The sequence below is a fragment of the Magnolia sinica genome, chromosome 19 (assembly GCF_029962835.1).
Source record: "Magnolia sinica isolate HGM2019 chromosome 19, MsV1, whole genome shotgun sequence".
Classification (NCBI taxonomy): domain Eukaryota; kingdom Viridiplantae; phylum Streptophyta; class Magnoliopsida; order Magnoliales; family Magnoliaceae; genus Magnolia; species Magnolia sinica.
In genome coordinates, this window is record NC_080591.1 from 53201740 (window position 1) to 53215453 (window position 13714).

The following is a 13714-nucleotide window of genomic DNA, read 5'->3' on the forward strand; positions in this document are numbered from 1 at the left end:
ACGTGTCTTTCCAATGCCTTTGTAGGGTGACAAGGTGTAGTCGGATCATGTCAATGTTATGACGGAGCTCAATGTTTGGTGTGCTAGCACTTCCTTGGGGCTAGACATGTCTCTCACTTATGGGGTTGTCAGGTGAGAGGATTCTATAAGTGACACGTGTTCTGCTCATTTTTCAGAGGGGGCTAGTGGAGAAGAGGTCGGGGAGGCTTTGCCATGTGGCCATATCCGACTCTCTTCAGAGGGTAGATCTTGTGGGAAACCCCTTCTCTCGTGAGAGAGATTTTGGAGGATTTCCCCTATGTGGGAGATCTTTTTAATTTTCCCATGTCTGGCTCCCCGCCTTTATTCTCGTCCCCCTTGGAGGTCTTTCATATCCCTCCGTCTTCTTCTTTTCCCCTATTCACCTCTGGAGTTTAGCCTTGAGTCTGGGACGTTGAGTCCCAAGGTTTCTAGTCACCGGGCGTGTGTGCCCTTGTGCTGGTTGCTGTTTCTCCAGATGATTCCCCCTTGACTCCTTGGTATCTGTGGTGGTTGAGCCATGCCTCCTTGAAGACACTTTGGATGTTTTCCTTTTGCAGGCGGTCTTGTGTCAGGAAGATGATCGGATTCCTGCAAGAAATCTTTGTTCTCCGGACTTTCCCTCGGGAGTTATGGAGGGTTTGGTCGCAATTGTTGGGGGTTAGAGGTGGATTAGGGAGGCTATCAACCATGTGGGAAGACTTATCGAGGTGGTGTTTGGTGACCAGGATGACAACTATATTGCCCTCTTTCAGCTTGTTGAAGAGAGTGGCCTCTAGAGTTCGGATGTCCTTTGCTGAGTATTAAAGGTTGTCTATGAAATTGTCCCTGAGGTGTCGGGAACTAGGGGTGTACACGAACCGAGTTAGCTCGGTTAGCTTACTCGACTCGACTCGAAAAGATTCAACTAAATTCGAAACGAGTTGAGTTGATTTTTTGAGCTCAAAAAAATTTCGAGCCGAGTTTGAGCTTGCCCGAGCTCAACTCGACTCGGATCGAACCCCAACTCAAATCGAACTCAGATTGAACCAGTTTGGTGACTCAGTTGTTTTGATATTGATGTTGTTTAGTAAGTGTTTAATGAAATGACTTAACGAAGTGTCGACTGGTGGCAAGGAAGGTATGGATATGAAACAAATACCCTTGTATCTTGATTTTTATGTTGCATGCTGAGTGTTTGATGAAATACCTGTAAACCGATGCTGCTGCTTTACATTCCGTGAGAAATTGAAGGTGCACTCCATGTGTTTGAGAAAATGCCGCAGAGGCTCGATCTTGGCTCGAACTTGGCTCGAACTGGCCCGAGTTGTTGACCGAACCTAGCCGAGCTAGCCAGTCAGGCTTGAGGACCGAGCCGAGCCGAGTTCAAGCTAGGGTCAGTTAGTGGCCAAGCTGAGTCAAGCTATGCCAAGCTTGACTCAGTTCGACTCATGTATACCCCTATCAGGAATTGGCTAGTCTTGGGGTCGATCCCTGTGGGTAGGTTGAAGCCATTCCTAGAAGCGAAAGGATGGGGAGGGGTTAGATTGGTTATCCAATGAAGATCCTCATTTGGAATGTCAAATGGCTCGGTTGCCCCCAGAAGCGCATCCAAGTGAAGGATATTTGCAAGGGGTCCAAGGCCCGCCAACTAGTTATTCAAGAAACTAAATTCTGGAAGATCGATCGAGGGATGGTCGAGTGTATTTGGGAGCATAGGGGTGTGGAGTGGGAGGCTCTTAATGAGGTCGATTCTATCGGCAACATCCCGGTTCATTTGGGCTCGAGAGTTTTGGTTAGGGGGGGACAATTCAAGTCTAGTTGGTTCTCCATTTCTGTGGTATCTGTGAGCCATCCTTTGCCTTTAGGTGGGTTTTCTCGGGGGTGCATAATCTGAACCAGTCGACTCTTCGCTCGCTCTTGTGGGAGGAGCTGTCTGAAGAGTTTGATAGATGATAACTCCCCTAGTGCTTGGGTGGTGATCTCAACGTGGTAAAGCTCATTCCAGCCATTGTTTATCTTTTTCAGGAAACCCTAGCCAACTGAGGTAGTTGAGTGAGAAGAGGAACTTCATCCTGTTTAGTCTAGTCTTTCTTTTGGGAATATAGCAATGTAATTAAACAATTGTATATATTTAACATCTCATTTTGGGTTACCCTCACATTTTGTTTGCAATGTTGTATATCATTCATGGTTAAGAGGGAACACTGCTGAACTAACTGTACAAAAAAAAAAAAAAAAAACTTCCGAGTTGCACCTCATGATCGAAGTCGAGGGCTTAGGCTCTGTTTTTGGGGCATGATAGTCTCTCACCCAAGAGGAGCTCCATGGCGATCATGTCACCCGTCGCATCTAAGGCTTTTTAAATTGGGTTCTCAAGCAAGAACTGCTAGACTTCCTTCGTGAGGTGTTAAGTTCACTTGGTCTAATGGCTAGGAAAGTCCAAACATGTCGAAGTTGGATAGATTTTTGGTTTCTCCCGAGTAGGTGCAAAGATTCCCCTTGGCGTGTGCCAAAGGGGCCTTTTAAAGCTTGTATATGATCACTACCTTATTCTTGTGGAGTTTTATGTGGACTGGGGTCCTAAGTCTTTTTTGTTCGAGTTGGCTTGGCTTGGAGCAGAGGGTTATCAGGCCATGGTCTAAGGATGGTGGTCCTCTTTTGGGGTTGAAGGTTGTACTGGTTTTAAGCTCTATCAGAAGCTAAAGTTGCTGAAAACCAAGCTCAAGGTGTGGAAGAAGGATGTGTTTGGGCAAAGGGAGATCGAGATGGATTCTATCCTTCATTAGATTTAAGCTCTGGATGTCAAGGAAAGAGGAGGCTTGCTATTCGACGGTGATAAATCTGTTAAAGATAAGCTCTCTGCCAATTACAGTTCTAGACTTAAAGGAGATCAAGTGGCTCTAGTACTCTTGGACAATCTGGCTCTAGGAAGGAGATGAGAATTCTAAGTTTTTCCATGAGATAGTGTCAGAGCCCAAGTCAATTGTATCTCCTTGCTTTTGGTGGATCGGAAGAGGCTAGTTAACAAGAGCTCGATTTGTGACGTTATTGTCAACTTCTACTCAAATATGCTCTCAAGTGAGGATTTGGTGTGGTCGAGTCTTGATAACCTGGCCTTTGATTGGGTGTGGTCGAGAAGCTTGCCCGGGTGGAGGAAGTCAATGTTGCCGTCATGGATCTCGGTAGGGACAAAGCTCCTGGTACAAATGGGTTTCCCTTGGCCTTCTTTTAGATTTTCTGGGAGATGATAAAGTCGGATTTGTTGGGCTTTGTTTTTTTTTTTTGAAAGATGAGAAGATTTCATTAAGAAAAAGAGAAAATAAGAGGGGAGGCTGCTGAGAAAGCAGACCTTAGATTACACGCCCAAAAAAAAGAAATCCGGACCCGACAGATCCTTAACATTCAGAGCCCAATCAATGATGAGACGCTTAGCCGAAGACGCCACGAACCCAGCTGAATTGGAGAGATTTCTAAAGCATCTATTGTTTCTTTTCCTCCACACAGACCACCACACTGGAAGGACCACCTTTCTCCTGATAATAGTTTTCGTCTTACCTAAATACGTCCCGTGCCATGCGAGGAGGAACTGATCTGCTGTTCCCGGGAAGCACCAAAATATGTTAAAAGTGTTCATAAAGTAAGCCCAGATGGAATGGACAAACTGACAGTGCAGCAGAAGGTGATCCACTCTCTTCCAATTGCATACAGCAAAGACATATATTTTGGATAATCATACCTTTCTTCTTGAGATTGTCAATGGTCAAAATTTTCTTTTTCCCAACCAACCATCCGAACACCAGAATTTTTGGAGGGGCCTCATATTTCCAAATGAAAGAGTGATTGAATTGCGGCGCTGATTCTTGCTTGCGCAGCTGATTGTAGAGAGAGCGGACTGAGAAGCGGGACAACTTATCTGGTTTCCTATATAATTCGTCTTCTGAGGAAGTAGAAGGAGATGAATAATAAAGACATTCTAAAAGGCCTGTGTAATCCGAAACCTCCCAGTCATGTAAGCTTCTTCTGCAGTTAACATTCCAGACGACCTTCCCCCTAGAAACGTGGAGGAAATCAACAACGAACCCATTATTTGATATCGCGATCCGATAGGAGAGGGGGAATCTGATTTTTAATTGTTGGTCTCCTATCCAGACATCGTCCCAAAAGCGGATTTTTTCACCATTGCCGAGAAAATAACCAATATTAGGGAAGCCTTCCTTTTTCATTATCATAATGTCCTGCCATATATGTGAGTGACTTTGTTTGACGGTAACTCTTTCACCCACCAACCATCAGAACTGTTGCCATATTTGCCCCTTATTATAGAGCTCCAGAGACAGCCTTCTTCTGCCCTGAGCCTCTAGATCCACTTTCCAAGGAGAGCTTTGTTCATAGCTTTAAGGTCTTTAACCCCGGCTCCGCCATGGGATAACTGGGTGCAGACCTCCGACCAGTTGAGAAGGTGGAATTTCTTACCTATTTCCTTGCCTTGCCAAAGGAAATCACGTGTCAATTTGTCGATCGACTTTCTAACCGTAGTCGGGCATTTCAGAAGAGATATGTAATAAACGGGCAGGTTTGAGAGAGCGGCTTTAATTAACGTGAGACGTCCACCACGAGACAAATAGCGGCTCTTCCATCTCGAGAGAACTAACTGAAATTTGCAAATCACTTTGTCCCAAGAAGAAATAGAAGGTTTTTCGATGCAAAGCAGTAAGCCCACAAATGAAGACGAGAGCGATTCTGCAGAGCAGCCAAGAGATAAAGCAAGTCTGTTGACCTCCTCGTTTTCCATGTTTATCCCAAAGATCTTTGATTTTGTCATATTCACCTTTAGGCCGGAAATAGCTTGGAAATAGCGGATGGTTGTGCCCAGGTTGGCCACCTTCTCATTCGACGCTTCAGAAAAAATAAGGGTATCGTCCGCATATTTGTTGGGCTTTGTTGATGATATATATATATACACACACACACACACACACACACACACACATACTTTGATCGCATCCGTCTGAGATGGGTTGTTCTTTCATAGCCCTTATCCCGAAGTTGTTGAATACTTAAAAGATTTCAGGCCCATCAACCTTATTAGTGGTCTCTATAAAATTATTGCTAAGATTCTTAGCCAGAGGCTAAAGGCTGTGCTTCTTAAGGTTATTTCTCCGTTCCAGAATACATTCATCTTCAGTAGACAGATCCTCAACAATGCTCTTATTTCCCATGATTGCCTTGACTCGTGTCTCAAGATTGGTAGGCAAGGAGTCATCTGTAAGTTGGATCTGGAAGAGGCGTACAATCACATTGATTGGTCCTTGTTGTATTATATGTTGGCTCATATTAGGTGTGGAGCTAAGTGGAGACATTGTTTCTAAGCCTGTGTTACATCTATGTGATTCTCTATTCTCATTAATAAATAAGGCTCTCTGTTTGGCTTCTTCAAAGCCTCAATGGGCCTTCCCAAAGGTATCCCCTTTCTCCCTTTTTGTTCGTGGTGGTCTTTGGAGTCCCGAGTCAGATGCCAGTCAAGGGTCAATCTGCGGGCCTCTTTCGAGGCTTTGCAGTCGAAAATGTTCCTCAACGCATTAACCATCTTTAGCTTGCCTACGATACCCTTATTTTTTACGAGGCTAATAAGTCAATGGTGGACAATTTTAGGAAGATTATCAAATTTCTTGAAGTTGTGTCGGGGATCAGAGATGATCTGGCTAAAAGTAGGCTTAATGGGATTCATTTGTTTGAGGAGGAGGTATCTTGGTTGGCTGGTATTTTCGGTTGTTGGCCAGGGTCTCTCTGTTCTTCTTACCTTGGCTTGCCTCTTCGTGTTGATAAGCCCGTGAAACATCTGTGGAATAAGGTGATTAGGAGAATGGAGAGCAAGCATTCATTGTGGAAAAGTAGACTCCCATCCCTTGGGGGTAGAATGACTTTAATTAAGGCTGCCCTATCCAACATTCCTCTCTATTTTATTTCACTATTCCAGTGTCCGAAGTCTATTCTTGCTAGGATTGATAGGTTAAGGAGGGACTTCCTTTGGCAAGGTAGAGCGACTAAGGGAATATTTCTTTTGTTGAATTGGAGGAAGGTGTATAGACCATGTGCTGATGGAGGTGTGGGTATTAGGCGGCTTGATGACATAAATTCAGCTTTATTGGGAAGTGAATTTGGAGATTTAGGGTGGAGGAGGGCAACATGTGGAGGAACATCATTGCTGGTGAATATGGCACCTCCAACATGGGTTGGTGGATGATGGATTCGTCTCTATATCGGGCGTCCTATCTTTGAAAAGCTGTTCGCCAGGCTGTGAGGAAAGTGTTTACTGGTATGGGTTTTGGTGTTGGGAATGGGGTTTGAGTCAGATTCTAAGATGTTTAGAGTGGGAGTCCTCACTTTGCTTGAATTTCCCTCGTCTGGCTAGGCTCTATTCTGTTGATGGTTTTCCGTCACACTTTATTTCTCAGCCTCGGGGGATGGGGGTGCATGGGTTTCTGTTGCTGGCAGCGTCTGTTATATTCAGAGATCGATAATAGGGTGTGGCTTCTTTCTCAGTTGCAGGGGATCCAGCTTTCTCCAGGTGTGAAAGATTCACTGATTTGGTTGAAGGATTAGTCAGGAATTTTCTTGGCAAGGTCCTATTTTCTCATTTCCCAGACTAGGAATCTAGGTCTCTTGCAGCCATATTGGCCTTGTTTGGCCCTATGATGCCTCTTCTAAAGTCTTGGCTTTCACTTGGTTTGTTGGCAGGAATATGGTCCTTATCATCGACAATCTTTACAAAAGGGATGTGGTGCTGCCGAATATTTGTCTCGTTTGCTTCAAAGACGTAGAGTCTGTTGACCATCTATTCATCCACTGCCCCTTTGCTATAGTTGCATGGAACGGTGTTCTGCATTCTTTTAATGTTTCATGGGTGATGCCAAGCTTTATTGAGGGCCTGTTCCACTCTTGGCATGCTGGTCGAGTCGAAAGAAAGTGCAGGGCCAAGTCTGTGGTTGCTCTGCCCACCGTTCTCTGGACTATCTGAGGTGAGAGGAATAACTGCTATTTCTGTAATAGAGACAGTTCTACTCTAGGGGCTATCAGGTGGGCTAATTTGTGTATTAGGGATTAGGTGCCCTTTGTGGCAGTCTGTATTTTCCTTTTCTCTTGTTGGCCTTTCAGCTCTTAATAAATTGCATTATCTTTTAAAAAAAGAAAAAGAGATGGCCTTCGAATCACATGAGTCTCTGTACAAAGAAAGTCACGGGTGAAGACCAGCCTCTCTTGAGACCATATTTATAAGTTTATAACTTGCATCCACAACATGTGTACTTCTGTTCCAAACTTTCAAAGCCATTTGCCTAATAAAGCCCAGTTTGTGGTTCAAAGGTCCTTTATACCCTCACCACCCAATTCCTTTGGATGTCACACTACTTTCCAACTTTCCACCTAGCCATATGGAATTTCTTCTCCTCTAACATGCCTTTCCGGGGGATATTCTGTTGTAACTTCTCAATGTGGTTGATGACATAACTGGACATTTAAACAAAGAAATGAAATAGATCGGTACATTCGACAAGGCTGCTTTGATTAAAGTTATCCAGCTTACAGAGGATAGATACTTTTCCAAGCTGATAACTTTTCCATTCTTTCAATCACCGTAAAGGCTTTTGGCAGGGTTGTGAATACAAAGAGGAAGCCCGAGGTGAAGATGGAAGACTGTCTGGGGTACAACCCAAAATTGAGGCCATTGCTTGGACCCCATCCTTAAAGACAGCCTGAGAAGAAATTCATTTTTTGTCAAATTAATCTTCTGGTTTAATAGAACCTCAATACATCTTGAGACCATTCACAAATTAGCATTTTGATCACTCTTCGCATTGTAGAACAAGATGGTGTCATCAGCATATTGCAGATGCGGAACCAGAGACCTGAAAGCTGTCTAATTTACCTTCCTCAACCGTCTTATCCACCATTCTACTAAGAGCTTCATCAATCACTACAAAGAAGAATGGGGAAAGTAGGTCTCCTTGGTGGATGCCTCATCACCTCAAAAGAATCCTGAAGGGAGCCATTAGTGAGAACCAAATACTGAGTAGATGTCTGCCAACCACCTTTTCCATTAAGTCCATCTTGTGCAACATATACTGGAGATTCCTAATTCGCATGCTCATGAGCCTTTTCCATATCTAATTTGAATATAAGATCTGGCTTATCCTTCTTGTATCTTGCATTAAAATACTCATGAGCAATGAGTGTGCATTCAACAGTTTATATACAATGAAGAAATGCCCCCCCCTCAGACTTGGAAGTGACCCCCCAAAGTGCTTAAGCTAGTAGCCATTGCTCGAGCCCAATATCTTGTAAGGGCTTCTGATCAAACTTACAGGTCTAAAGCCTCTAAGATCCTCTGCACCTATTTGAGTGACATGTCACATGAGTGATCTCTCTCTCTCTCTCTCTCTCTCTCTCTCTGGATTAACACTCTAGCCGACAGTTGGGGAATTGCCTCCGATGCAGTTACCCATTCCATCACATCCTAAAAAACATGGAAAACACAAATTAGAATCTATATAAAGGTAATTGTGGCAATTGTTACACGTTACGGGGTTGTAAATGCCGTAAAGGAAAAATGATCTGTAAAGGTCGTTACAGACGCCGTAATGGCTCATTACGCCCCCTGTAAAGTTTATAATGGTTCATTACAGGGCCGATACAAGTTCTTCACGGTTTTTTTTCCCAATAAAAAATAGAAGAGAATTTAATGGTCGTTATGGGGACCGTAACAGCTGTTACAACCCGTATCGTAAAGGTAACAATGGTAGCTGTTATGGCCACCATTACCATTCCGGAATACCTTGACTAGGAGCCTTATTAGTCCTCAAATAAAAAAATTACACTTTTGACCTCTGGTTTGATTGGAGACTCCAATCAAGCATATTCTTCATCAGTTCATCCGAGATTGAATGAAATTTCAAATTCTCGAGTGATGTTTGTAACCATCCATTGCCAGTCAAAAGCTTTGAGTAGAAATCCACAACAGCCTAACAGCCATCTAGCTTGTCCTCCACCGTATGCCCTTCACCACAAGACTTTGGATACACTTGTTTTCTCTTGGCGTTCGCAATGCCATGGAAAATTTCTCCTTGACCCATTCAGCTTCTATCTCCGAGACTACAATTTCTTCCTCATTAGCCTTCCTTTTATATTCCATCTATAGAATGCCTCTTGTCTGTCTTTTCCCTCAAATGACAAATCTGAGAACTCTTCCTTAGCATCTATAGCCTGAGAGATCAAGTGATCAAGCCTGATACAATAGTTATGAACTTGTCAAAGATCTGTTGGCCATAGAAGACATTATTGTAGGTGCCAATTTTGATGATTAGGATGACTATCGAGACTATGATCAAGGTGTGAAGGTCAATCTACTTGAATTTAATTGCACAATGCACCCAGTTGTAAGATTGAAGGGCGGCAATCTTGATGGCCTCTTTCATGATCCACACTGACACGTACATTGATCCCATTGACGGCCATGTTTTGTTGTCCACTACCCTCGGGACTTTATCAATGGGCTAAAATACGAAGGAGGCGTATGGGAGAGCAAGTGGAATGGGTGCCAAAACTAAGGCAATTGATGGATATAAACTTTTTTTCTTCGTCTTTTTTTAATATCTCAAATGTGGTATTTATGGATATAAACTTGGTATATAGGAAAGGACAACAATAGAAATGGGGTAGGCATAGCTTAGAGAATCATTTTTGAGTAGGTGCCTATTTTGAGAATCAAAGCATAAGATTTGGGTGGAATTTGATGTATCAGAGTGAAGAAAGTGTCAAACAACTTTGTTTTTTTTTTTTTTTTTTTTGTTTTTTTGTTTTTTTGTTTTTTTTAAAAATTCATTTCCTTGTATTTCAATGTAAAGGGACCTAGGCCACCAAATCGTGCTTGATTTGTGTTTGATTGTGGCCAAGTTGGTTGAGTTTCAGCAGGTCAAACCGATTGCTATCGTTCTTATCAAAGAATAGTTTGATACAGGCCATTGAATGCACGCTAAAAACACAAAAAAGATAGATTCTAGTATTTTACATTTTTCCTATTTTTCCAATAATTTGTCAAGATTCTTGGGCAAAAAAAAAGAAAAAAAAGGAAACCTCCGATATGGGTCCGATACACCCTGTGTTGTATCATTTTTGGGGCCACCCATTATGCCCCATGATACCGATATTAAAAACTTTGAAATCGACCTTTGCATAAAAAGATACAAGGCAACATAAATGTCACAACAGGCATTTCCCTTTTTTCTGATTTTTCTGATTATTTTTTTTCTTCAGTTTTTACTCAAAAAGATTTAAAACTGTGACTGTTAGAGTGACATATTTGTTGAATTCTGATATATATTAGTTGTTTGGAAAAAAAATAAAATGATAAGGATACCAATATTTTGAATCTGGGGTAGTAAGGAGTGATACTTTTTAGTTACATCTAGGTCTTAGTTTCATCCATTACCATTGAGTTGGGCCATATGCATCTCAAATGAAGCTAAGTTGAGATGCTGCTGCTTCCTGAGAGGTGACAAAGTTGCATTTTAATTAGTGAGTCAGCCATAGGCTGGATAGTATATAGCAAATCTGGTGTTCCTAGTCAAGGTATCCATTAACGGTAATGGTGGCTGTAATGGCTAGCTTTGGGGCCATTAAGATATGGCCCTTGATGGTCATCATGGCTCCCCATAATGGTTGTTAACTCCTGTAACAGTCAAAAAAATTTTAAAGAAAAAATGTACCAGCTCCGTATTGGCCCTTTATGGGCCATTTTATCTTAATGGCTGTTACCCTTGTAACTGTCATTTTTTTTAAAGGCAAAATGCAACGGCCTGTTAAGGGCCAGATGTTACAGCTCTGTATCACATGATGGGTACCGCCATTACTGTTAAGCAAAGGCCGTCATGTAACTGCCTTTTGAATTACCTTGGTCCTAGTTCTAAGAGTAATTGAAGAAGTCTGTCATACGTTTTGGTTTAGAGGTAACGAAGAAATTTAACCAGAAATTGAGGGATCTGGAGATGTTTTTTCCCAGCAAGAATTAGATGGGGGACAGATGCACCGTCTTGGTTTGGGGAAGTTCTTCTAACTATGCTTGGTTTCACCCAAAAGGTTAAAGAACAACGAAGAGAAATGCAGTTTAGCCATGCTTGTGCATACATCAGCATTAGAGAAATTGTATGATCTTCAACCTGGGGATTTGCTTTGTTTCCTGCATTTTCTGTTCATTGATCCAGATTGTTGAATCTCTTATGGGTCCCATTGTGGATGGACTGTGCTCCGTAATTCTCCTACATTGCAAGATCGTAGCCATTTTCCAGATGACTGTGGATGGTTGCTGCATTTCTTTTTGTGATTTTTTATTTGCAGGCCACAAATGGAAGGGTTAAGATTGTCCCATTAAGGAGATTCTTGGGCGATTTTCCGTCCACCAAGAACCCATCAGATCAATGGCCTGGATCACCACAGCATGACTTCTGCATTTAAAAACAAACGACCTGAGCAGGCCACATTTCCTTGGGTTGAGATTCGTAATTCCTCTTTGTATTGCTAGTACACAATGGGTTCTTGTATGAATTTGAGTTCCATTCATTATTTCATGTTCGCGAATTCGTCTCTCCATTGCTTTACATATTGATGTTGCTCTCTCTAGGTTCTCCACATATGAGCTGGAAAGAGAGGAAGGCATTGGAGAACCAGAAAGTCGTTACCTTGGGTGGAAAGGTGAACTCAGTAGATGCAACTTACCTTCTTAACTCCATGCATTGAATCAAGAATTGCTTGAAACCTAGTCAGCTCATCTTTTCTTGAGAATGAAACAAGTTGTGTTCCTCCCTTCACCTCATCTTATGAAAGAGTCAAACCGAGCAAACATCGTTTCAGCCAAATCATTATGGTTTGAGTGTCTAGGCAAGTCCCGCGAGATTGTATTCTAATTGGTTGATTTCATTTGCCTGTTCTTGACAGCCTCCAAAGAAACAGCGGATGCCATTGAGTGTCGCTAGTGTGATGATGAAAAAACAGAAGGAAAGAGAACAGAATGTGTTACAAGAGGTGATTGTTTCCTGCCTCAGCTTTTTATCTGACTTCTTGCAGGAATATAGAATTCTGCGCATAGGGGGTTCATATGATGGCCTGACAGCTGGCAAGGATGCCTCAATATCTTCCTGATTGGAAGATCCCAACCATTCTTTGGAATGTTTTCCATCGGATGTCGACCATTGTTATTTGTTAACCATCTATATGTTGGCCTTTGATCAAAGGCTTAGGAGCTCTGGCAATCTTGATGATTCACAAGGTGTCCATCACTGGTGGGGTCCATTAGAACAAGGTGTAGATCATTGGACATGGCTGAACACATGGCTCCATGTGAGCATTTGTGGATGGGTGTGTTGCACCCCTTAATTCCTCTTCTTCCAATCTAGGGTTGTCTATGGGTACCCCGATCCATGGTACCTGATGGGCCTGACCTGTCTTTAATGGGTCAAGAGTCCCATTTATTGAACCTGTTAGTCCGGTTCTGGCCTTACCTTTTGGACCTTGTTAAAAAGTTGTGCCTGGCTGGATTTGCATTGGGTCTGTGTGATGAACCCAGTTAAAGGTCAATTTGGGTACAATTAGTTTTAATAGTAAATTTTAATGGAGCTAATATAGATTGATTATTCTGTCCAAAGAAATAAGGTTTCCTAAGCCACAAACATGTAAGAGAGCACACCATGGACGTGTCTGAGTGGCACGTGTGTGCAATCTAATCCATCTATTGGGTGGCCCAACCATGTAAGTGCTCTTATTTGTCCCAAACCCAACTTGAAACCTAGATGCAAAGACCCTGTGGGTACCCAAACCCAATCCGATCCATGTCTGAGTCTTCAGGAACTAGACATTGGACCCAAAATGACTTGACCTGGCAAGACCAGAACCTGGTTAGCCCAGGTAAGAGTGCTATTAGACCCGACCCAAACCCAATAGGTTGACAACCCTATTCCAATCTGTATACTGTCTACTCCTGACCAAATGATATCTTTTTCAGTCGCCGATGCTCACACGGTCTCTGAAGCACAGAAATAAAAACAGTAGAGTGGAGAAATTCAAGGGTGAGGACAGAGTTCTCAAGGCAAGTGAGGGCCATTTCAAGAAGGGCGTACTGAATGTGGAGCGTCTTTTGAGAGCCCCTTCATCATCAAGAGACAATGAAAACAAGCGGAACTTTGGCAAAGGAAAGAAGAAGAAAGGTAATGGGAAGAAGAAGGGTAAGAAGAGGCACTGATAATTGATTTTCAACCACTAATAACATAGGCTTTATGTTTGATTTTTGGTAGTATAGTAGATACAACAAATCGATAATTCCTTTAAAGAGTCCATGGCCCATGTAAAAGTTGGCCTTGTCATCACTTGTAATTTCAAGCCATATAAATCTTGAATCTCAACAAAATCTCACAACCGCTCTGTGAAAAACATTGGGCAGTTTTTTCCACACACACACATATATATTAAATGAGCTTTTCTTTACACTCCCACATTAAAATCAAGGAAATCGGGATTTGTTTTACATTCGTTTGGATCTGAATTCAATTTAAAACTCCCATTTGTGGTTCTTATCAATTCAAATCTTAGCCTTAAAACTCGGTGACTTGACTCAAAACTCGTCCAACTCAACCCCACTTAGCCAGATAGTGCGGTCACTATGAAAGTTGGT

General features: G+C 42.4%; 1 protein-coding gene across 1 annotated transcript in view; it reads left to right on the plus strand.

Moving 5' to 3' along the window:
* Positions 1–13458, plus strand: part of LOC131234861 (uncharacterized) — a 35428-nt gene extending 21970 nt beyond the window's left edge. Inside the window, exons 3-5 of the mRNA XM_058231844.1 lie at positions 11672–11742; positions 11986–12072; positions 13049–13458. Of these exons, the coding sequence (XP_058087827.1) occupies positions 11672–11742; positions 11986–12072; positions 13049–13285 (395 nt within the window). The 3' untranslated portion in view covers positions 13286–13458. The remainder of the gene's footprint in view (positions 1–11671; positions 11743–11985; positions 12073–13048) is intronic.
* Positions 13459–13714: the final 256 nt, after the last annotated feature.